The 25,001-nt window shown below is 43.9% G+C and overlaps 3 protein-coding genes and 1 long non-coding RNA gene across 5 annotated transcripts in view; 3 read left to right on the plus strand and 1 right to left on the minus strand.

The window, feature by feature from the left end:
* Nucleotides 1-138: 138 nt before the first annotated feature.
* The window catches only part of hgh1 (HGH1 homolog (S. cerevisiae)), a 100,729-nt gene continuing 75,866 nt past the window's right edge, over nt 139-25,001 (minus strand). The window contains exons 2-11 of the mRNA XM_052076571.1: nt 5,562-5,687; nt 4,844-4,953; nt 4,601-4,739; nt 4,168-4,305; nt 3,216-3,367; nt 2,367-2,467; nt 1,467-1,565; nt 1,303-1,394; nt 974-1,096; nt 139-755 (exon numbers count right to left, since the gene is read on the minus strand). Of these exons, the coding sequence (XP_051932531.1) occupies nt 576-755; nt 974-1,096; nt 1,303-1,394; nt 1,467-1,565; nt 2,367-2,467; nt 3,216-3,367; nt 4,168-4,305; nt 4,601-4,739; nt 4,844-4,953 (1,134 nt within the window). The 5' untranslated portion in view covers nt 5,562-5,687 and the 3' untranslated portion in view covers nt 139-575. The remainder of the gene's footprint in view (nt 756-973; nt 1,097-1,302; nt 1,395-1,466; nt 1,566-2,366; nt 2,468-3,215; nt 3,368-4,167; nt 4,306-4,600; nt 4,740-4,843; nt 4,954-5,561; nt 5,688-25,001) is intronic.
* Nucleotides 967-2,307, plus strand: LOC127607870 (uncharacterized). The gene is made up of 2 exons (XR_007964160.1): nt 967-1,114; nt 1,372-2,307. It is a non-coding gene; the product is annotated as an uncharacterized LOC127607870 (long non-coding RNA).
* Nucleotides 5,995-23,827, plus strand: cpne1 (copine I). Of its 2 annotated transcripts, none has more exons than XM_052076562.1 (16): nt 5,995-6,163; nt 18,771-18,899; nt 19,121-19,300; nt 19,421-19,495; nt 19,565-19,636; nt 19,908-19,991; nt 20,080-20,169; nt 20,253-20,351; nt 20,447-20,533; nt 20,916-20,975; nt 21,069-21,202; nt 21,402-21,456; nt 22,199-22,253; nt 22,431-22,564; nt 22,636-22,872; nt 23,575-23,827. In XM_052076562.1, exons 2-16 carry the CDS (start codon nt 18,771-18,773, stop codon nt 23,695-23,697), a joined length of 1,614 nt encoding a protein of 537 aa, XP_051932522.1. In that variant the 5' UTR covers nt 5,995-6,163; the 3' UTR covers nt 23,698-23,827. The 2 variants fall into 2 exon arrangements, with proteins under 2 accessions (XP_051932522.1, XP_051932521.1); XM_052076561.1 differs by lacking the exon at nt 5,995-6,163 and adding an exon at nt 17,968-18,126.
* On the plus strand, nt 6,176-14,603 carry rbm12 (RNA binding motif protein 12). Its single transcript, XM_052076558.1, has 2 exons — nt 6,176-8,400; nt 10,300-14,603. The coding sequence occupies exon 2, from the start codon at nt 10,328-10,330 to the stop codon at nt 13,019-13,021; it is 2,694 nt and encodes an 897-aa protein (XP_051932518.1). The 5' UTR covers nt 6,176-8,400; nt 10,300-10,327; the 3' UTR covers nt 13,022-14,603.

A 25,001-nucleotide genomic window follows, 5' to 3' on the forward strand; every position in this document is an offset into this window, starting at 1 on the left:
TAAACCCTGGCTGCAGCATGTTGGAGGCGTGTCTCGCCGTGGGATGAACGAAAACGTTTGCGTCCACACGTATCGTCACCCTCCAAGAACCTTCTTTTTGTTCAACTATTTCCTTGGTGGCTGTAAAGATGCACCATCTGATGACATCACATTTTATTTAACAACGAAAATTACACAACCGTCTGACCGAAACCCAAATACAGTACTAACCTAAACCATGCAGGGAGTGCGTCCTCTACTGTACACATATGGCACTGCTCCCATCCCACCCATTTCCACATGAAGGACGTGTTTTGACCACAACTTTTGAACCCATCTCCAGACACTGAGAACCACCGTCAACTCACCCATTTTCAGGGCCCTTAAACGCGCTGGATGAGCCCTGGTGTTTCTACAACTCTCTTTTCTACAGAGACCTCTATAAGTGGAATTTTCGACCCCCTTACATCAAGCAGTTCATTTAGCTCCGCTCCGACTGAAGCTCCCATCAATAAAGTCGAGTTAGGTGTGTAGTTTCCAGTTTATATGCTACAATTAAAAAATGTTTATGAAAATACTGTATATTGTAAGTGACATTATTCCTGACTGATGTTAATCTGCTCCTCCTCTTCTTGTTTTCGTGTCCTCTCCTCTTCGGCCTCCAGCTCCCGTTGCTCTCTGACGTCGGCCTCCTTCAGCTTCTCCTGCACGTCCTCCGGAATGTTGACCTCCAGCAGGTTCTCCATGCCCTGTTCCGGCTCGTCCCCGATCAGCACCTGCAGATTTGACGACCGCCACGTTGGGTGAAACCAACATCAGCTTCAGACTGGGAGTGATGTCACATTTGCAGTTGCGCCTTAGCTGCTGCTAATTAATTGCAAAAGTGATCAGCAAAGAGAAATCCAGATCGGCTCACAACATAGAGCACAATGTTTATGATCCTGGTTTATGATGCTGCTTTTACACTTGTAATCAATTGCTTGATTGGTCATACCTCAACCAGTTTTTCACATGCGGTGGTGACTCTGGGGTCCTTCTCCCATCGGTGGAACTCCCTCATGATGACGTACACGTTCTTGTCCTTCATAGTCCGCCGGCCATCTTTCGTTGCCGTCAGCTACAAGGCAATATCGATGTGAGTGAGAAGAACATGAGCCAAAACATGCCAAAAACAGTTGTGGGAAGTTACCTTTACTCAAGTAAAAGGAGTGGAATCAGTACTTTGACTTTCACCAGTTTTTTTGGATACATGTAATTATACTTCCGCTTAGGCATCACATGCGAGTACTTTTGCCAGCTCTGCTACATTTGTTTGTTTGTTACCAGCATCAGTGTTTCCAAGAGCATTTTCCTGATATCGGGGTCCTCTTCTCTCTTCTTGTCCTCCGGCAGGTACTGAAGATCCACAGGCAGACCTACACCACCATGACATCACCATCACTTTTGTCATCCTCATTCTCATCCATGTGACCCATCAGAGCTCGAACCTTCATTGTCCTCCTCACTGAGTTCTTCTGGACCGGCCAACGGAAGCAGCAGGAAGGGCAGGATGTCCACTTGATCGCTTAGTAGCCACTCATGATTTGCTGCAGAAGAGTGATCATGTGGCAACTGAGAAAATCGAGTTTCATAGCAGAATTTCACTCCCCCCAAAATTAAATGGCTTAATGCGACTGAAGGGGAAAAACAAACACAGTTGGACTAACAGTTTGACTCTTGGCCACAGACCAAGAGAACGGGCAACGCACATCCCTCGACACGTTGCAGTGGAAAGACTGCATCCCTGTATTGGGTTTTCAGGGTCCGCATACAGTTCTATCCTGTTTAGTAATATATATAACTGAAGCGCGGAAAACAAGGTCTAATAATCATGAATGAAGCAAATGGCTACAAAGAAGAATTGTTCTGAATACATATTTAACAAATAAATGCAAAATATTAAAGTACCTTGACCACTGGAAGAAAAAAAAAATCTTAAATGAAACTTACCATGAAATTAAATAATTCAAAATAGGGTGTATAAGGGCAGATACAAGCCATACTTTGTTTTCTAGTCACAGATACATAGGAAATTATAAATACAGTTAAGTATTGTTGGAAAACACACAACATGTATACTGGCACTGTTCCGGTATGTTTTGGGCAGTGGGTATTGCTTATTCTTAAAACCCAGAAAGCTCATCTGGATTTTTGACCAGCAATTACATTTGCCACCTTGGGATTCTCAAATGTAACATAACCCGAACAAAAGTGACCCCAAACCAGACCCCAAATGTTACCGAGCACGAAACCCTAACTACTCCTTCATAATAAATTGATTCATCCATTTCCCATCTCTCACAACAAGTTTTATGAAAGGTTGCCATGCTGGAGCCGTGGCTTCTCACCATAGTCAAAGCAGCAGTTGCGCAGAACGCCAATGACTCCTCCACGCCGCACTGCTGACGCCTGAAACTGTGTGAAGGGCAACAAACGTTGGACCACACACCTGGAACGCACACAACTCAAATAAATGTTCCCTCCTGAAAGGGTTGGAAATGAAAATTAGGAACGTTAGCGCAGAGCGCCGATGCGGATGTGGAACTGGGAGTCGCGGCTTGGAATCGAAGTGGATTTACATGGGACAGGAGATGTGAGCCAATCTCTTTTTCGTCAATGGATGCTACAGCTTCGTGTTTGCTTTCAAAACTCAGCTTGTAGCAGACTTGTGCACATTTTCAGCGTGACGTCTCTGATCCACTAGTGAAAGGACACTTTGATCCTCTCCTCTTTCATCTATAACTGCTTCAGACAACAAAGTGTATGCAGAAAAGCGGTGAAGATTGCACGACTGTCTGTGTCCTATGTGTTGTCTTGTGTTATTTTTGTTATTTTGACTTCAAAATGGCGCCGTGTGACTGGCTGCCTCTCCAGCAGCTCCTATATTTTGTTGTTCTCCTTCTTCCTTTCATAACTTTGCTGCTGTGAATCGGGAATTTCTCCATTGCGAGACTAATAAGAAACCCTTTATTAGTCTCGCAATGGAGAAATAAGGTTTTCTTATCTTATTAATAATTATTACGATGAGTACCATAGTGCATGTTAGATTCTAAACATAAATGTTGAATCAGTATTTTTTTAAAATACAAATCTCTGCACTCATGACTAAATAAGTATGCGAGTGCTTCTGCCACCTATGCATTGAATCTGGAGTGTGTGTGTGCGCGTGTGCGTGTGTTTTTGCCAACACAACAGACCTGTCTTTGTCCATCAGGAAGCGTCTAGCTTCTGGCAGCTGCGTGAGATTGGACAGCAGAGGAGCAAGGTAATGCAGCTTGGTGTGAGGGTTGAAAGACTCCGTACACAACAAGTCCACCAGCTGAGCCAGGCCAACCTCCTCCTGGAATACCTGGAAAACAAACACGTTGGGTATCATTCCTGTTCTAACGTTAGACAAAAACAGTCCAAAATAAGTCAATTTGGGTCAGATATGGACCAATCTACTACTTGGTTCAATTTGACCCAACGTTCTGGATTGTTTCCCATGTAACATTTAAACAAACAAAAAAAAAATCTGGTCCAATATAGTTTAATTTACAGTCTGGTCCAGTTTGTGTAAACACTGATCGACTTCAAAGTCTAATCTTGTCTGGTTTCACATCTGGTTGCAAGTTTAAAGTCTGGCTTAATCTAAAGTCTCGTAAATCTGATCTGGTCAGAATTTTAGAGTGTGGTCTGGTTTAAGGTCCGGTCCGATTTAATCAAGCCTAAAGTCTGTTTTCGTCTAAAGTCTTGTCTGGTTTGGTCTATTTTAAAGTCAAATATCAAGTGAGGTGTGGCCTGAAATGTTAAGTCTGGCCTTGTCTGAAGTTCTGGTCAGAAGTCTTATAGTATGGTTTAGTCCAAAGTCTCGTCCGGTATGGCTAAGTCTAAACTAGGGTATTAAATGTATAGTCTGGTCAGACATTAAGGTTCTGCTCTAGTCTAGTCTTAAGTCTGATCTAGTCTAAAATCCAACAAAAGGTCTTGTCTAACGTCTAGTTGATCATTTTAAATGTGGGCTAGTCCAGAGTTAGTCTGGTTTAGTCTGAATGTGGAGTACAGATTTGTTTTGAGAATGACAGTTCGGATCATGGCAAATATAACAGATCTTGTGTCATCCAAGCTGACGGTGTTAGTTGTAAATTGACCAGTGGGGTCCCAGCGTACCTTGAAAAGCGTCTTGCATGTCTTCTCGTGGCGCGTCAGGTTGGAAAGGATGGTGCAGATCTGGTCGGAAAACGGGTACTGCGGATCCTTGAGGTTCTTGAGCAGTGAGGGCACCATACCAACGTCTGTCACCAACACCTGACCGTGAACATACATTTTTAATGGAAAATGAAGCTTCAAACGTGCTTCGGGAACGAGTTGTTGTATTTATTGACTCCTCGAGCTGACACTCTTTGTTCAAATTTGGGCTAGAGTACACAGACTTTCTATTTCTGAAACACCTTTAAACCAACAGTGCCATCTAGAAGAGTAAAAAAATAAATGACAATAATTAAAAAAACAACAACACAACCATTAAGAGGCAAACAGATGAGCATTGGGGTGGCCCTTATGTCTCAATTCTGCAGCAGCAGTGTGGATTACCCCCAGTTACCTGGTGCAGAGTCTCATCGGCCGAAAGGTTGATCAGGATGTGGTAGCAGTCCTTTGCAATGGCGATGGAGGGGTCGGACGTCAGTGCAAAAAGAGCGGCTATGAAGTCAGGTTTGGTGCGGAGGAAGCGGCAGCCATCTCTGCAAAAAGAAAAAAAAACAGCACTGTGTGATCAACTGTGGTTCATGCTCATCATTTTATATGCAGCCAAAGCTGGATTATCATATACCGTAATGCCACTCACCTGTTTCCTGACAAGCCCAGGATGTAGCTGGTGGTGTGACCTTTGATGTCAGGTCTTGTCGCAGGTGTCAGAAAGGAGAGCAGCTCGGTGGCCTCAGAATCGCTCAGCATCTTCAAACATTAATTTGCAAAATAAAACATTTATTTGTGATTGTCATTGAACAGATCATAAAGCTTGGTTAACATTTGGGACTGGAAATTGTAAATTTGAAACACGGTTACCACTTTTTTCAAACGGATTTTTTTTTGGGGGGGGCAATACCAAGGACATCTGAATTGCTGTGGAATGCAACGACAAACTTCACTTCACAATCTGTGTGGGCGTGGCTATATTAATTTGCCGTCTTATTACATCACAAATGGGGTGGAAGCGCAGAAAGGCTCACTCACGGTGATTCAGAAGTGGGCAGCTAATAATGATTTATTTACAAATTCGATCTGACCCTTGCTGGGTGGACACACCTATTTGTATACACACATAAATGTCAAATTTGAAGCATTGTTATAAGTTAAAACATGATTTGTACCATACTTGGCGGAAATTATTAACCGTCAGTGCCAGCTACGAACGTGTATTGATATAACCCGTAAGAAGAACAGTGAATTTTTTTATTAATACTAGCTTGACTTCGCTCTAACGTATAGCGCGCTAGAAGAGGCAAAAGTCACTTTCCGGTGAAATGCTATGGTCGAACGTGTAGTTCGTCACATTGACCTACCTTTAACTTGATAGACAGCAGTTGGTCTCATCCTTTAACTGGCTAGACATCAGTTGGTCTCATTCTGCGTTTCATTTGTTAATTTAAAATGCGAAATGTCATGCGTCTTTCAAACTCTCACGTGTAGTTAGTTACCCAAAACACATCCGGCAACGAGACCTGTACCGGAAGCTTATACGGTAACACTGGGACAAACTTTCCGTGACTCCCATGGAATCACAACTACAGTATATCATTGTGCCGGAGGCAAAACGACTACATTTAATTATGACGAAAACTAGATTCGCAAAGCAAGAATTTTTCGTCCAACCACACGCTGTGACATTCTATTCAGGTTGTTTAAAATATCCTTACTCCTGCGTTGTATGCCGTTGCGTCCACAGTTACCCAGATTCGCCGATAGATGGGGACATTGAAATTACGTCACATTCTCGCGGTAAGTGCAAAATATCGCGGTGTTTCTACCGACATTTCGTGTGCATCCACCGCGGTCTCTGCCTGCTTGCTTTTTCAAATCCATTTTTTTGCAGAGACGGAAGTGAGCATCCAAGACGTCCGTGCATGAATCAAACACCTGAGTGTGTTAGTTGACAGATTCCTCGGTAAGAATTCCCAGGAGAGACGACCTGCTTAAACTGTAAAAAGATTTATAACACCAGTCGCCGAAAAATGGCGACTCTGGCCCGCTACCACATACACACACGCACTCATACATACAAAGCAGGGTTGTTTGTTAGCTAAGTGGCTAATGGGGCGTAGCATGCTCGTTTACGTTGATGTGCTTCTATCGGAACTCGCACATAATATGGTTTGTGATAGTATCACAATGGTGTCTTGCCGTCTAAAATGATGCTTAGTTATTAAAAAAAACAACGTGAAACTCTGGTCATTCCAGATTGTATGTTACTTGTAACCGAGGTCAAGTCAATGCCTAACGCGTCGTTGTATGTGTTTTTGTTAATGTGTGAATCAGCTGACGTTAGTGCAGCGTTTTGCAGAAACTTAAGTGATTGAAGGAGTTTGTGTGAAGCTGTTTTTTTTAGGTTCTGGCATTGCAATGGTCTGCTGACGTCAGATCCGCCATCAAGACCAGTCTGGCGATGATTTGAGCTCGGGTTGCTGCTTTATTGGATGTAATATTTATTCAATGAGTTGTATCAAGTAAATCTCTTTACATTTGTGTCTGGTTACACGCAAATAGTGATGTTTTTGAGGCATTTGTGCGCTGCGTCGCAAGACTGAGCTCATCACTCTGGTTGCTGGCTGTGCTCCCGATGATCTGCTATGTCTTATGAATGTGCTTTTTGCTTTTTCTGGCCATTTAAAAGGATCTTGTCTGTTTTTCATCTGCTGATTGCTGTGCAATTTACAACGGAATCTTTTCTCTTCACTACACTGGTTGTTTCCCCTTGTTTTTTCCCCGTCTTTTTGGAAGTGCCTGTTGTACTTTGGTCTAGTGCCCACTCAAATGATGTTTTGATTTGTTCCTAAAGAGTTGTTGCTGCTGCAAATTCTTCATTTTGGCCATATTTCTGAGGATAAAGCAGTTCGGAAGATGAATGAATGAAAGGTCCAGGCCACTTCAGCACGCAAGGACACCTCATGACTTAGGTTGCCAGTGTGTACTGGGTAGTAAATAGTCGTATGGACAGCATGCCCCTATCTGCTATTGCCTTTTCCACTGGTTGTACCCAGTTCCAAGTAGAGTTGCACCATTTGCCCACCCTTAGGGTGTCCTCACTGCTCTTGCTAGATGTGATATAGTTATTTTCCACTTTGGAAGTTGAGCTGTGTCGCTTGATGGAATGTGGCAGTGAAGTTGTGCTTTAGGTTTACTGAAATCTCCATTCGATTCACAAATTGGGATATCTTCCCTGATTGGCTGGAAACCTGCCAATGTTTGTGCCTTTTTTTCCCCCCAACACTCTAAAGTGGTGGCATAGACTTGTTGAAATAGGAATTGGAATCATGGAAGTACTCTATGTTGTGTTGTGCGTACTGAGCAAGACTATACTGAAGCGATGGACTCTGACTGGGAGGTGAGCTTTGTCTTAGGGAGGAGCGAAGTTTGGCCTGGGTTGTTTGTGGAAGTTAGGAGAGTCTTAGCTGCATGCATGTCCATGTGCACTCCAAGCACATTTAAAGGAAAAAACATTCGGTGGTAATCTGATTTCAGAGTTTGTTTCTCCACAGAAATGAATTACAATTATATATTTTTTCCAATTCATTAAAAGCACATTTTTAATACTGTACGTATTGTAGTATTTGTGTGCTTTTTAAGGGGCTTGGCCCAGTGAGTGACATCAGGAGTTGGAGTTGGATTGGCCAGTGGTAAGTCTGCATGTGAGCGTCTGGGTGTGAGGCCTACAGCAGCTCCTTGTGTGTTTTCATTTTGTATTTTTTTTCCCCCATTAGCAAAGAAAAAAAAGTCTGAAAGTGCATTGGCCACTGTGGATCGCCTTTCCCACTTACCAGAGCATTGTAGGTAAACTAATTGCTCAATTATTTTTTTTCTTGACTTCACTTTGACCAAAGGGTACGTGAAGCTTTCTACAGCACATGTAAAGTTACCTTATTTTTCTTTCCTTTTAGAAATGTTGATTTAAAAAAAATGGCTTGGTCTAGCTCATCAAATACTTTATCTCTCTTTTTTCCCCTCCTGTTTTGTTGTTCTTTTTTTGTCGAATGGGGTCTTCATCCAAACAATGCGAATCACATGTAAAACAACTCCCACTGCCCAGGAAGCGAATCGACTGAGAGGATTTGCTGAATCAATATGAAATGGGAGCGGTGGCATTGCATGGCATTAGTTGATAAATATTTTAACGCAAATTTCCTGGTAAGTCACGGTTCCACTGTTTTAACATGGGTCATTACAAAACGTTTTCAATAACCTTTTTTTGGGGGGGGGCTAATAGCGGTAGGGCTACGTTCCTGTCCGTCGTGAGTAATCGGCATTATTGTATTGTTGGTGTGCTTTGTAATGACATTGACCTTGGTTTGGAAGTCAGCTGAATTGAAATAGTTTGACGCCTTGTTCATACAGGTTGGTGGCGCTGTGTATGTTTTTGCCTGAATATTTTGTTCAACCTGTTTTCATGGCATTGCTGTGTGCTTTGAGATTTTCCCAATGAGCTGCTGGTATTTTGCTGGATGGTTATTTGCTCATGCTAATATAAGGCTAATGTGCGGGTCGGATAATGATGTGCTCTGTTGGGTTCACAACATTTTTTTTTTCCTTCCACACTTTTTCATTGGTGTCTGCGCTTCTCTGGTAGTGCTACGCTCTTGTGGTATCATGGTCTTTATGTGCTACTGACTTTTTTTTAAATTTAATCTGGTGGATGCCAATTAAGATTAGAAAATGTTTCTCATGGATATCTAAGTCTTGAAGGAAGTGAGTTTTTTTTTCTTTTTATTGTACAACTGTTAAGGCTTTGTTTAGGTGTCCAGCAGAGGCAGACCCAAGCCGGGATCGAACTCTGCACTGTGAGATGGACGCGTTAACCAGTCGACCACCGTGCCACCCGGTGGTCACAACTACTTGTAAATCTTAAATTAGCTTAGCAATTAGCTTGGATTCTCCATCTTCTGTTGTTTACTCTCTGTTAACCCTTCGTGAGAACGATACTTGTCAGAAGTGTATCTTATTCCTTGACGGGAGGCGATGATAACCGTCAGGTGTCACTCCGAGACGTCTTAAACCGCACTATCGAGTCGGCCTCATTGTCCGCTAACTGGTGTGGCATATGTGGCACCGCCTGCTTCCTGAGCATAACACATTGTGCCACATTAACGTACCCACTTGCATCTACCACAGCTCACCTTTTATGGGAATATCTCTGCGGTTCAAGCATCATGGGGGGGTGGGGGTGGGGGTGGGTGGGGGGGGAACCCAAAATATGTGATTCTCATTTTGCTATGCAACGTGTTTAATGAGGCTCAAAATGCTAATTTTGACTTGCAAACTGTGACCGCTTATTTTCAGCCTTGCGTTCAATGGTGGCACGTAAGATAAGCATGACATCCCCGGCATTGATTTTAAAATGGTGCCTTTTTGTTTTCTTTGTCATCCAATTTTACATTCCATCTGCCGATCAAATGACAGAATTGCATCGAGCTTTTCCCTACGCGACAACCCATACTATACTACTGCGAAGGTTACTCGATAGTAGAGCATGTTGATGTGGAAATCAACCTGATGCAATGGAAACATGGGAAAATGCGTACTGAGCAAGACTATACTGATAGGTTTAAACAAGGTTTTTACATTTTTGAATCGACTAAAATGTCACATATATTGGGCGGAGATATGTTTGTGGCTCTTGTTTTGGAGCTCTTGTAGGTCTTTACTGATTCTGTGCGCTGTTAATTGTGGCCTGCTACATTTATTCTATGACACAATGCCCGTATACAAATTTAAACTGTCCCTGCCTGATGTTAATTCTGTTTTGGTAGCTTGAGCTCATTACTCTCCAAGTAGTAGACTAAATTCAAGTGTTAAAGATGGGCTTGGAGTTAAGCTTTCTTTCATTTTTTTTTTCTCTTCCTCTGCAAATGTTTTGCACCTTCACCCCTAATTCCTCACTAAAGAACCGCTGGTTTCCAAATGATTGGTTAGGATGCCACAAAAAGTTCCACGTTTTGGAATAAAATATTACATGTTTGCCATATATCTGGAAACCAGGGGTCTGGTTTCTTTGTTCCTCATCTGACGGAAGTGTTGCTCTCTCCCCAGGTTGTAGGCCTGTTGATTAGCGGTCAGTATGGCGGTAGTCATCAGACTGCAAGGTCTGCCCATAGTGGCCGGCACCATGGACATCAGGCACTTCTTCTCTGGCCTCACCATCCCTGATGGGGGCGTGCACATCGTGGGTGGCGAGCATGGCGAGGCCTTCATTGTCTTTGCCACCGACGAGGACGCTCGGCTGGGAATGATGCGCACAGGTGGGTCCATTAAGGGCTCCAAAGTGTCGTTGTTGCTCAGCAGCAAGACAGAAATGCAGAACATGATTGAGTTGAGCAGGCGGAGGTTTGAGGGTGGCACGGCCGCACCCGAGACCGCCACACCTACAACGGCTAATCGCCCAACTTCCGCGGCAGCTATACCCACCATACAGTCGGGCGCAGCGGGAAGAAGTGGTAGCCACGGAAACCCCAGTTTCAGTAATACTCCCGCAGTGGTGACTGTAAGCTCTTCACAGGAGACTCCGATTCACAAAGCCACTGCTAGCCTGGCGAGTATGGTGCCCAACTTTCCTCATGGCTACAACGCTGCCCCCGCCATTACAACAGCCCTGACGTCTCTCAACGCAGGCCCTCCGCTCATCGCGCCCATGCCCTCCATGCCAACGATGGCCACGTTACCCACGGTTCCTCCTCCTGTGTCGTCCTTACCCCCTGTCCCTGCTGTCAGCCAACTTTCCCATGGGCCTCCTGTACCCCCAATGTCCCACCTGTCACATATGTCCTCTTTGCCACCTTTCAACCCCACCATGCCCCCACCCGGAGGACTTGCCACAGGCCTGCCCCTCAGTACCCCAAACCCGATGCTGTTCAATCCCCTCAGTCCTCTTGCGTCTCTGGGCCTCCAGGCTCACATGAAGGCGGCTGCAGCCACAGCCACTGCAATTGGTGCGTCCAATCCAGATGATTTGTTTGTCCTCTTGCAGAACCTCTCATTCTCCTGTTCAGAGATGGAGATCAGGGAATTTTTTCGGGGTCTGGGGGTGGACGGCGTGCGCTTGTTGAGAGACGGCCAAGGTCGTCCGACCGGCCGAGCCATGGTCAAATTTTTCTTTCCCCAAGATAGCTTTGAAGCCGTGAAGCGGGGTGGTGGCATGATGGGTCAAAGGTTCATCGAGGTCACCCGGAGCTCTGAGAGGCAATGGGCCACCCTCAATCACAACCCGATGGGTCTGACTTCTCAAAATATTGCTAAACCAAACATTCAAGACCAGAACCAACGCCATACTCAAGCCAGCGACATGGGCCGGGAACAGCGAGGGAGGTCTAGATCTCCACATCGTCAAGAGTTCTGTGTTTACCTGAAGGGCCTCCCTTACGAGGCTGACAAAAAACAGATCAAGGAGTTCTTCAAGAACTTGTCCGTGGTGGAGGACACTATGTACATCGCCTACGGCCCCAATGGACGAGCCACAGGAGAAGGCTTTCTGGAGTTCAAAACGGAGCAGGATTACAAGACTGCACTGGGTTCCCACATGCAGTACATGGGTTCTCGCTTCATCCAAGTGCACCCCATCAGCTACAAGGGAATGCTGGAAAAGATTGACTCCATTCGTAAGCGCGAAGCAATGCAGAATGATGGCAAGAACCAGGATGGCCTCAAAACGCCAAGAAACTGCGCTCATATCACCAACATCCCTTACAATATCTCCAAGAAGGATGTGCGTGCCTTCCTGGAGGGCATTGGGCTTTATGAAGACACGCTAAAGGTTCTGACCGATAGCCACGGCAATGGTTTAGGGCAGGCGGTCTTCCAGCTTCAGACCGAGGAAGACGCCCGTAAAACGGAAAGACTTCACCGCCAGAAGCTCAATGGCCGTGATGCATTTGTTCATCTCGTGACCTTTGAACAGATGAAGGAAATTGAGAGGAACCCTCCGCCCCAAAACAAGAGAGGCCAAAGAAATCAAATCCAGACCCAGCAGGGCCAGAAGCATGGCCAAGCCCAGCACCTGCAGGCCCAGGCGGTTCCGCAGCAGCCCCAGCTCAATCCCTTCACAGGGATTGGCGGTGAGGAATTTAACTTCCTAAGAACCACAATGGGAAACATCAACAGTTCTCCATTTGTCACTCCGTTCTCCACTCCTGGAAACGGTGTAGCGGGACCACCTCCCCTGCCCCCGTTGGCAGTAGGACTTGGCGAAGTCAATCTTGCGGTCGCTCCTCCACTCATTGCAGGTCTTCCCGGAGCTCCACTTCTTGAGCCGCCGGGTTTTCGACCGGGTGCGCCAGGGGGGCCTGCGTTTGGTCATGATGGGCTGAGGGGCTTGGTACCCTTTGACAACAGCATCAGGAAACCAAGTGGAACAGTACAGAACAGAGGTGGACTTGGGGCTAACAACAACAACCAAGCACGTCAAGGGGGAGCGCCTCCCGGTGGACCTCCAGGTTTCAACCCAGGCGCAGAGGGTCTCTCCACTGTCCCCGGGGCACCCAACAACTCTAACAGTCAGCGCTCTGCCGCCTCCGCTGCTGCCCCAACAATAGTCAAGCTGCAGAACATGCCCTTCACCGTCACCGCCGACGAGCTCATGGACTTCTTCTACGGCTACGACGTGCTCCCTGGATCCGTCTGCTTGCAGTTCAGTGACAAAGGCATGCCCACCGGCGAGGCCATGGTAGCCTTCCAGAACCCGGAAGAGGCCGCCGCCGCCGTTATGGATCTAAACGACAGGCCCATTGGAGCACGGAAAGTCAAAATTAGTCTTGGTTAAGGAACCTCCTCGTCTCAAGACCCTAACTGCACAGACTGACTCTAAATGTACCCCTTTTATGCTGAGCCGGTGCCGGTTGGGTACTGGTGGTGAAAGTTTGCTGGCTTCGTGTTGACTGGTTGATAGTGGAGTTTCGTGCATTCGCTACTTGGTATTGATGGGTCTCTGTAATTGTGATGTGTTCACAAAAATTCACCCTAACAGCACACATCTCACGTCACCAGGAGCAGTTCTGAATCCATGTTTATATCCAGCAAGACAAAACCAAATGAATTAAAAAAAAAAACAAAACAAAAAACATCATTCTAACCGAAGATGCTGATTATGAAAGGAAAATGTGGCGATAGCTCCGGGCTTGTTTTACTTGTCAAACGGGGGCAGCAATACAAGCGGTGAAGGCCCTGAGCAGATTTTCATGGCAAAAGGTCCAACATGTACTCGATGCAAGCAACAGAATAGAGAGTTCGGAAAATAGCCTCAATCTTCTGCCAGTGGAAGATGCTGCAAGGCTGGCCTCAGTATTTTAGCTCCTAGTGCGTTTACGGTTAAAATAGCAAAAACTCCAAAGAACTGGGACTTATTTTTGCCACTAATTCGGAACAAGTTCTTAACCCTTTTGAAAGCATTGCACAACCACTTCAAGACTTGTATGTTCCATTGTTCAGGCCATTTCGAAGTCACTAACTTGATGACCATGACGATGACAAATTGCCTGGGGAAAAATGCAGAATTGTGTTCTGTCGCTAGGGTAACACTCATGTTGCTGCCTCGATGCGTGTACATCATGTGTCCCAGCTGAGGTTCTTTCACATTTGCGGTCGCTACGCTAGTGCCGCCACATGCTGTGTTGCTACGCTAATATCGTTACTTGTTGTTATTGTTGCGGTTAAAACGCGTGCGTTTCCGTTTGTTCTCTTGCTGTCAAACTCAATGAACTCTGCTGTTGTGCTTATTCCACACGAAATGTCTGCTCTTTTTATTTCTCTGCTTCTGTGTCGCGTTGATGATGATGGTGGAAAGCAACTAGAAGTTGTCACTGCAGCTGCAAAGTGGTGGAAAATGTTTGCCAAGTTTCCAGTAAATGTCCATGGGAAGGTAATCTGGAGAATTTTTATGTTTGGTACCTGTCCTTTCGAATGATAAGAATTCATTGGAATTGAAGGTAATGGTATTCAAGAAGCGCATCGTATTCAAGAAAATATGTAACACGGTGCCTTGAGACACCCTTGACCCATCTTAAGAGTTTTTGTAAATACGAGTTGTCATTTTTGCTTCCACTTTGTGCAAATATTTGACCGACAGGTGCTGTACGGTGGAAGCAAACTTAACTCACGTCACAACAAGCAACAGTTTGGCAAATACTGAGCAATTCTTTAAAAAAAAAGAAAAAAGTGTCTTTAAAATGTTAATTTAAATTTACTGGTACTGCCCGTTGAAGTTTACTGTACAACTAAACAAAATGACACATTGAAACAAGACGATATAACAAAACAGTATTCAGAGGCATATAATCTTTATTTCGGAGAAGATGGGACTGCATCAATGTAGCCGACTAAATTCCCGTATGTCTGGTTGTCAAGCCACCCCCCTCCCCCACCCCAAAAGGAGCAGAACAGTACACATTGGATTGAAATAAAAACCTATCAGCATCATGTTTGTTTTGGCGGGCGAGAGGCTGGAGACGATTTACTTCCATTCTCATTCGTTGTAATGGAGAGAGATTGAATGAAATGCGAGTTACCCGAGTAGTCACAGAATAAATTGAACTCGTATCTCAATGCAACAGCTTGTAACTGGATAACACTTACGTTGGGTTACTTGTAAATCAAGGCACCACTGTACTTGTATGAAATTTGGTTGTTAGAGTCAGGATTACGCTAGCATATAAACTTTACTTGGGTTCAGGGCCTGACCGATTAATCCGGACGGTATTGGCTGTTTTAAAATGGTCAAAAACATAAGCAATTATAATGATGTTAAAACACAAACCCACTAACTCACCCCCCCCCCCCAAAAAAAAAACAATTGGCTGATTTTGGTAGATATTTCTGTCTATTGTGAAGTTAAGCAGATTCAAGTTAAAATAAATTAAAAGTGCAACCAAATGGCAAAGTATTGTAAGACAGTCAAATTTCTATATTGTTGTAAGCGTCAAGGGACCAAAAAAATAATTTGTGTTTTGACTTATTGATTGGTTATTGGAATTTCATTCTGCCAAATATTGACACCAGTCGAAAGAAAATAAATCGGTCAGGTCCTTTTGAAGAGCCAGCTTTCAATTTTGAACTTTGAGGTTCCATCCATTCATTCATTATTTGAGCCGCTTATTCCCCATGAGGGTCGCAGGCTGTCCTCTCTTTAGGCTTTCCATGGAAAGTTTCCCAAATTCCTTGAAATATATGCAAGTCTAACTGTCACATACATTTTTGGGTGTACGGACATGTTGCTGAACGTACGGAGGTCATCGTGTTGCTGTGAAGCGTTATGGACAATTTGTCAGACATGTCTGATTGGTCGATGAGTTATTTCTGTTTTTTGATTTTTTTTTTAAATGGTTATGTTGCTGTGTTTGGATACCCAAGCATACACAATGATACACAATAGGTTTGCAGTCTTTAGTCTGCAGCATTTTTAGTTTGGTCGCATTTTTGTTGTACGTATTTCGATTTGGGATGGTTTCAAGTGTCTGTATGATGATGCCCCATAACTTGGTCTGAACATCCTTGTGTGCTTTGGCTAATAAAAAGGATGTACAGGATGCCGTCCTTGCCCACCGGCCGGCCCCGGCCGCTCTCTCGTCTCCTTCTTATTGTCTTTGCATGATTCACGGACTTTTGCTGCTTCCTTGATGTCTTTTTGGAGTTATTTGTCAAAGCTGTCAACAACTTAGAGTTCTTGTGGCCGCACTTTAAGTAACAAGGGGAAAAAGAATGTCTTCAAGGAACAAAAATAGACATTGTTTTAAGACCAAAGTAAATTGCGAACAATTTCAATCTTTTTGCCTCAATTTGTTTTCTCCGAATATGACCAATTCTTCTAAAATAGTCTTTAATATATTATATTTTTATCCTGTAAAACATCTGAAACAAACCCTTTGTATCGACCACCCCACCAATTAATATTACAAAATTATTGAAGTGAAAATATACTTTAAAAAATATATTCAATGGATTTTTGTACAGTATGACTTTATTCTCATGCACTTCTTTTGACATTTTGCAACATTTTTTTGTAAAAGTTTAGCTAAAATGACCATTGTCATGTAGAGTTTTAAAATTAAATTCAGACTTAAATCTTGTACTACGGTGGTACCACTACTAAGTACCAGCTTTAAAAAAGCAAACAAACCCAAGTATCACCCAACCCTTATGACCAACATGAACATACCAGTAGGTAAGCCAAAGTGATCATCAAAAACAAGGCAACGGTTTTATTCCTAAAAGGTACATTTAGTATCATTGTAAGCCATCGTAACATGATGCACCGTTTGTGTTAACACTGCACATGAATATAGGGTTATTTGAATATTTAGTGCCAATTCATTGCACTGAAAAGTTAAAATAGAACTGAACTTAGTGATTCTTTCACGTACTATTGATGGTACTCTTACTACTTGTTAAAAATCGCCGTTGTAATATGTAAACATTATCGTTGAAAAGAAGGTATGAGTCAGTTTTCATTAGGACTAGGTTATTTATATTTTATTCGGAAGATTTTTCAATGACTCGCGTCTGTCCGACGAATAATTTTGAAGATTTTTTTCCCATTTTTATAATCTTTATTCGAGCAATATTGACATTGTACCACAATTCTATAAATATGGTTGACCCTTGGTGTGGCCCCTTTATTCCAGTATATCCTTGGAAAGATGCAATTCAAACAAATCTACGTCTGCCTGAGCGATTTGTCAAAAGTCTTGATAGAGTCAAGCTTAACATGTTATTGAACATTTGAGAAAAATTGCCACGAGGCTGAGTGGTGGTAGGATTGCTTCATTAGCTTTGAAGTCTTGCTGCTGCCCCCACCCCCTTTTTATGTGCAATGTTCACATTGGTCTTGATGCATACATTGTCTGATTATGGACATGTTGACATTAAATCAATATAAGGTATGCATAAAACAAACACACGTGGTCTAAAGTACAATGATTTAAATTGCATTTGGTGGTGTTTTGATCTGAACTGAAAGCATGCGTTATATTGGCGACATGCAAGTAATCTGAAATGTGCAGTTAAGACAATAAAAAGGACGAATAAAAATGGTGCTAATGAGGAAGTGGATGTTTGCCCTGGATCCTTCCCTTTTAGTTAAGACAATAAAAAAGGACGAATAAAAAGTGGTGCTAAGGAGGAAGTGGATGTTTGCCCTGGATCCTTCCCTTTTCCTAGGTGCCATGGAGCCTTTGTTTCATTGACTGAGAAAAACGAATCGGCGTATATATTTCTCAGATATTGTATTTCTGTTTACCGTTCCTTGGGCTTCTCTCCTCCGGGATGTGCGAAAGCTGCTATGTGCGAAGTGGCTCTGCATCCGGCTCAAATGTATTCCCTCCAATATAATGGCTTTGAGCATGTCGGACGTCTTTTTTCCCTTGCCTGGTTTTGGGGGTGGGGGGGGGGGGTTCTTTACATTTTTGCACCAAGTAAAAATGCAGTGTCGTTGATTTCATGTCAGGGAACGCTTCAAATTGGGTACAAAGGACGTTAAATTAACAGATTACGTTGACGACGTGAGACGGAGGATTTGATGTGAGTAATTTACATAATTCCATTCGTCAATTTTGTTAATGTAATAGATGTGGCATCCATTTTCTGCACGAAAAGATGTGTCCTGCTCATGGTTCGGTTGAGCTGTTGAATGGCTTTTATTCTTTGTGTTCCCGGAAGTCGTGTTCAAGGTGGGCGGGTGCTGGTTGCTGACAGTTGTTTCTGTCCAATCAAGAGGACGCTTCTTTTGCTTTGTTGTCCAATCAAAGCGAGAACTTACTAGCTGGTTGCTCCTGTGTGAGCCTCATCGTGGTTACTGGCAACTTCTTCGTCACTTTTGGACGACATCGTGAATATATCGAGTGAAAAACATCCAGACTGATGTTGAAGTCGAACCAGGTAACTGTGTTTGCTCCGTGAACAGGCATTTTGTCGCAGAGATTTTATTTTGCGGGCTCCCGGTTGGTGTTCTACGCCCACGTTAATGAACTCAATATAAACAAATTCTTACATTTTCTCATTTAATGGCTGATTTATTGTAACATGATAAATTAAAGTGCGTGTAAAAGTTAACCTCTACGCCGCTATTGTAGCACGTTGTATTTAATTCCCGTGGTGTCTCTTGCGAAATGTAATGGGCGTGTACTGTAAAACATACGTTGCGTTTACATTGCATAATTTTCGCCTTTTCGTCTTTTTTCGTCTTAAAATAGTTCTAAGATGAAAGTGTTATACTCTAGTAGTATACTTTTTATGTGGTGAGCCGTACCGTTCATTCTTGTGCCCCCCCCCGCCCGCACACACACACGTAAAATTAAACTCTTTTACTACGACTCAAGTTCGCTGAGCTTAAAAAATGTCAACCTAGGCTTGAACAAAAAATCCCCATAACAGGTTTGTTCCGTGATCACAGCATATCATCTGACAAATACTTTAAATGTAGCTTGTTTGGTCGCTGACTGATTGAAAACCAAATACAGAGATACCACAATCTATACCAAGGTAGGTTTCTTAAACTTTTGTTGTTTTCTTTCCCCACACAGATGGCGGACTGTGTATCTAAGGTGGAGCTGACCATCTCCTGTTCGGACCTGCTGGACAAAGACGTGGGATCAAAGTCGGATCCGCTATGTGTGCTGCTGCAGCGCTCTGGAAAAGATACCTGGACTGAGGTAATAATAAAAAGAATCAATCGTCTTTGGTCATACAAAACATCTTCCAAAGAGGTCAAGAATTCCAGCTCTTAACGATTCATAATGCACAGCTGTGCCTGGAAGTCATTTGAGGTAGAGAAGCGTCTACAAGTGACAGCTCATTTACCATATATGTGCATTCGCAGCCGCCTCTGTCTTTCTGTGATTCAAAGACTCTGTATGTGTTTCCTTCCTGTTAGCTGGGCCGCACTGAGCGTATTGAGAACACCTCCAGCCCGTCCTTTAGTCAGCGCCTCCGTCTGAACTACAACTTTGAGACGGTGCAGAACCTCAAACTGGGCATTTATGACATTGACAACGCATCCCGCGACCTGGGCGATGATGACTACCTGGGAGGCGTGGAACTCACCTTGGGACAGGTAAATGCACACTAAACCTGTATTGAATGTTCGGACACTGACCCTCAATCTGTCAACACTCCACTATGCTCAAAATGAAAATCGTGTGTGTGTGTGTGTGTGTGTGTGTGTGTGTTCCAGATTGTTTCCAGTAAAACTCTGACCAGACCACTGCAGCTGAAGAAAGGAAAACCTGCTGGCAAAGGAAGCATTACGGTATGTAGTCTGTTTATTCTGTGCTATAATAATATTATCATTTTAACTGTGTTTCATGTTAATGCTTAGATTACCGCAGAGGAGATAAAGGACAACAGATCCATCCAGTTGGAGCTGGAGGCTAAGAATCTGGACAAGAAGGTAACTGGGAAAAAAAAACAGTATTTGCCCCTTTGCTGATTTGTAAGCTTTGATTTTTAAGTGCAAATTTATCAGTATATCACACGTATGTTTCTAAACATCCAACCAATTTGACTATCTCACAACCCAAATAATTATAAAAAGCAGGCCAAATTTTCTGAGAGACAGCAGAGTTCATTGGTATAATTCATCACAGCAAAAAAAGTCCAGATCCTGAAGTCTCAAAGCTGCCCGAGCCCAGACAGTGACAAAAATGTGTTTGTTTGTTCAGGACACCTTTGGCAAATCGGATCCCTTCCTGGAGTTCTTCAAAAAAGGAGATGATGGAAAATGGCAGCTGGTGCACAGAACAGAGGTGCTGAAAAGCTCAATTTGATGATGATGATATTTCCACCAAACACTTTACAAATTGCTGTGTCCATGTCTTGTGTGTGCATGTACAGGTGGTGAAGAACAACCTGAATCCCAGCTGGAAGAAGTTTTCTGTCCCCCTCCAGACATTCTGCAGCAGCGACCTGGAAAGGCCTCTCAAGGTACCCACCAAATGAGAACTCCACTTTGGCAGAAGCTTCCACCTACTTTTTACCAGACTTGACCTGCTCTCTGTCGCCCTCAGGTGGATTGTTCCGACCACGACAGCGACGGCTCGCACGACCTCATCGGCTCTTTCACCACCAAAGTGTCGGAGCTGCAGAAAGCTGCCTCCGGCTCACCGGTCAGCTGGCAGAGTTTGACTGCGAACCGCAAGACATTTTCCTCGTCTTCATCTTCGTCATCTTATTTGTGTCCTTTTCGCGCTCTGTCCTTCAGGTGGCATTTGATTGCATCCATCCGGACAAGCAGAAGAAGAAGAAGAGCTACAAAAATTCTGGGGTGGTCTCTGTGAAAAGCTGCAAGGTTACCACTGACTGATTTGCTCCAACTATGATGCGATATGATTCACCACAGTTAGGATCAGATTCACTCCACTTATTCCAGGCTCGCTGACAACAACAACATGGAACGAATTCATTTACGATATGATTCACACTGATAACAAAACCATTCACTCCAATTATGATCTTGATGCACTCCAGTGCAAGATAAGATTCATTCCTATTGCGACATATAATCCACTCCCGACTACACTTCGCTGGGATTCGCTTTAACTACCATCCGATTCACCTACGTTACGATTCCAGACGAAGCCGACTCTTGTTACGATGTAACGAGGCACACGTGGGCTGGCGTCTTCCTTGATTGGCTGTTGCGTGACGTGACTTTGTTTGTGATGTTACAGTTAGCCACGCAGCACAGCTTCCTGGACTACGTGATGGGCGGCTGCCAGATTAACTTCACCGTGAGAGCCCTTCTAACACACACACACACACACACACACACACACACACACACACGAGAGTTTCACTCACGAGAGTTTTGTGTGTGTGCATAGGTGGGCATTGACTTCACGGGCTCCAACGGGGACCCTCGCTCGCCCAATTCTCTCCACTACTTGAGTCCAGACGGCTTTAACCAGTACCTGTCTGCACTCTGGTCCGTGGGCCAGGTCATCCAAGACTATGACACGTCAGTACAATTTTTTTCCACACGCACTCGATTTACGCAACTGCAAGTGGGACGAGCCCATTTAGCTTAAAATGAATCTCGATGTAAGGTGTCACATTTTTTTTATTCATCTGGCGGACTTTGTGTTTGGATCAGTTTGAGTGTCAGTGTTTTGGCTAATTGTGTGTGTTTTTTTTCTTCTTCTTTTTCTTGTTTTCAGTGATAAACTTTTCCCAGCGTTTGGTTTTGGAGCCAAACTTCCTCCTGACTACCAGGTGCTTATGTAGTTGGTTTTTTTTCCCCAAAAAATTTTGGAAAAAAAACATTTGCAAACATCTGCTTATAGTTTGGAAAACAATCATCAAAATGATTGCCTTTTTTTCTGACATGTTACAAACCCATACCTGGATCCTAATCAGTTTTTGTTTTTACTTCCTTTCTGATAAAAGGTTGAACATTAACTCATTCACTCCCAAAGACGTTTTTAAACGTCTTTTCAGACTTGGTCCAGAATTGGCTGCTACTGAATGAGTTAAAGAAATTTTCTTTGGGTCAACTTAATTGGAAAAAAAAATCGTAATTACTAAAGTAATCGTAAATCGGCAAAGAAGAAATATTGGATGTGAGAACGAAAAAAAATAGAATGCATATGATGCAAGTGCATGTGTGAAATGTCCTCACGAATGTGGACATTTTGGAATGCAAAATGTGTATCTTACAAAACTGCAGGTATTTGGGGAAATGTGAAAAATAGTTCCTTTTGATGTTCGGACTGCGCCGAACAGTTGGAAATTGAAATTGTGAAAATCGGCCAACAAGGAAGCCGCCTTCGCATGAGGCTCATTCCATTTCCTCGCTCGCATGGGAGCCGGAATTGAGAATTTTGTCATTGAGAATGTGGGAAAACAGGAAAAATCAACCAAAATCTTCAACATTCATCCAACTTGAAATATGTATATGCTTGCACAACAAACAACGGTGGCACATATTGACGTGATTGTGTTGTGGATCCCGCAGGCCCCACATCACGAGTTTGCCCTCAACTTTAACCCCACCAACCCCTACTGCCAAGGTACGTTTTAATTTTTTTCCCCCGTTCGTTTTGTAGAAATGCTCCCACTTGGGATTTGCCCAAAGTTTCAGCAAAGGTGGAAAGAAGTCCAAATCCTCATCAGATAGATCATTCCCACTTCTTCGATATCTGACATTTTCTGAAATCTGATCAATTGCGTGTGTTCTCCCACGGCAGGCATTCAGGGCATCGTGGAAGCCTACAGGATGGTTCTCCCTCAGCTTCGATTCTCTGGCCCGACTAACTTCTCCCCCATCGTCAACCACGTGGCCTCCATCGCCTCCGGCGCCGCCCAGAGCAACAGCGCCTCTGTGAGGACCAAAACACGCGTGGCCCACACATCCGCCGAGTCCGTTGAACAGATGGCGTGTCTTGTCCGCAGCAATACTTTGTCCTCCTCATCCTCACCGACGGCGAGATCACCGACCTGGACCAAACCCGGGACGCCATCGTGCGCGCCTCTCGCCTGCCAATGTCCATCATCATCGTGGGGGTGGGGCCGGCTGACTTTAAGGCCATGGAGCTGCTGGACGGAGACGACGGCGTGCTGAGGTCCACGGTGGGAGAGGCCGTTGCCAGGGACATCGTCCAGTTTGTCCCCTTCCTCAAGTTCAAAGACGTGAGTATCCAACTCACCTAAGTTTCCTATTCTATTTTTTTTTACTTCTTCACTAAAAACGTAGAGGGCGGCCCGGTAGTCCAGTGGTTAGCACGTCCGCTTCACAGTGCAGAGGTACCGGGTTCGATTCCAGCTCCGGCCTCCCTGTGTGGAGTTTGCATGTTCTCCCCGGGCCTGCGTGGGTTTTCTCCGGGTGCTCCGGTTTCCTCCCACATTCCAAAAACATGTGTGGCAGGCTGATTGAACACTCTAAATTGTCCGTAGGTGTGAGTGTGAGTGCGAATGGTTGTTCGTCTCTGTGTGCCCTGCGATTGGCTGGCAACTGATTCAGGGTGTCCCCCGCCTACTGCCCGGAGACAGCTGGGATAGGCTCCAGCACCCCCCGCGACCCTCGTGAGGATCAAGCGGTTAGGAAGATGAATGAATGAATGAATAAAAACGTAGACCCTTTCTTCTCGTGCCATTTTTTTCCGACTTTTATTCCTATGTTACGTTTTCACTTTTAATTTTCACTTCCTTTGCCTCCATTTACTACTTTCCTATTAGCCAGAGCTTTGTCACTAAAGTCACTCTTTTCGACGGATGCACCAAAGAGAGACATCATTGGTTGCAATTGTATCCTCCTTTTTTTTTTTTTTTTTTGACCAGTGAAGTGCAGTCGTGTAATTAAGCGCCTGCGTGCGCTCTGCTTTGTCTCGCCAGGCCCCCCTGGCGACTTTGGCACAGTCAGTGTTGGCTGAGGTGCCCACACAGGTGGTGTCCTACTTCAAAATGAGAGGCCTGCAGCCCCTCAAGGTGCCCGCCAAAGCGCCCGCCAAAGCGTGAAAGCCACGCGTGCTGCATTCCCGCCTTCTTAACGCACTCCCAACGTACTCATCCATACGCAACGGACCAATCAGCTGCGTTTATCTGCCGCCCCCCCCTTGCCCTTTGACTAATAATATTTTTTTTTATAGAGAGAAATAATTGCTTGCAGATACAAAGGACTAACGGCAATGAAAAAAAAATTGCCGAGCATTGGCTAAAAAAAACAAAAGTATCAAAAAGCACGGTATTTCCACTGTATCACTTTCATTGTCATAAGAGGTTTTGTTTACCGAAAAGATTCTTGATTCTCATATGATTGATATATTTTTTCAAAATAATTCAACATACAACTAATGACTTTTCTTGAAAATATGTAGCTTATTTCTCCTAAAAGCCTGACTTAATTATTGTAAGATTACATCATTCTCGTGCAATCGGGGTCCCTAAATAACATTTTGAGTGGAAAAATTCGACTTTATTACTCTGAAATGGAAAATGTTCCTAAAAATTTCTCAAAGAAATCGATTTTCTTTTCTACTCAAATATTCTCGGAAGATTACTACTTTATTTTCGTCATGTAATTCATTTTCATTCTAATCAGTGTGGCCCTCGTACTCCTTTGTACCCATAGCTACTCTTGGACCATGCCTTATTTTGTATTTTACTTGCAAAGGACCAATCACATCCCTGCACTCTCCTGGCAGCCAATTACAAGGCCTGGAGGAAGTTTTTTTTTTCCACATTTTATTTTTTTCTCAGAAAACTATGCAGCTTGGGTGAACGCACATACTAACACACCTATCGCATTATTGCTCGTTTCCATGGCAACATGGGGCCTTAGGGCAACATATAGACATGACTAGTCTTTTGATTGTAGCTTATTCTCGTGGCCATTAGTAAAAGTGCAGGTCCAAATGTTTACTACGTAACCACAGTGACCAGTTCTGTACTGTGTGTGTCTTGTCAGTCTTTGCCAATTTTATTGGCAAGAAGTCAATTACTTTGCACTTTGGTCGATGTCCTCTCTCGATGCTGGAATTTTTGTCACAAAAATATGCAAGACTTTATCATCGCTCATCATACAACTTGTGCGGCCTTATTCCAAATGCCTTGTAATAATAATAATAAATATAGGTTTAGTAGCTTTTAATACTAACTATGCTAGAACTGACATTCACATGACCGGCATATGGGTTCCCAGCATTGGTGCCAAAAATGATGATACACAGTAAATATTTCAGAAAATGTTTTGTGGCAATTTCGGGTTTTTACTACAAACCCCACAGAAAAAGGATGTCACTTGAACAAGAAGGGGAGGATAA

The sequence above is a fragment of the Hippocampus zosterae genome, chromosome 9 (assembly GCF_025434085.1).
Source record: "Hippocampus zosterae strain Florida chromosome 9, ASM2543408v3, whole genome shotgun sequence".
In the NCBI taxonomy this organism is placed as follows: Eukaryota; Metazoa; Chordata; class Actinopteri; order Syngnathiformes; family Syngnathidae; genus Hippocampus; species Hippocampus zosterae.

Coding starts and splice junctions, on each gene's coding strand:
- cpne1 (XM_052076561.1), top strand. Junction 19,301..19,420: donor TGGAACTCACCTTGGGACAG/GTAAATGCACAC, acceptor TGTGTGTTCCAG/ATTGTTTCCAGTAAAACTCT. Junction 22,254..22,430: donor CACCAACCCCTACTGCCAAG/GTACGTTTTAAT, acceptor CTCCCACGGCAG/GCATTCAGGGCATCGTGGAA.
- rbm12 (XM_052076558.1), top strand. CDS start 10,328: ATGGCGGTAGTCATCAGACTGCAAGGTCTGCCCATAGTGGCCGGCACC.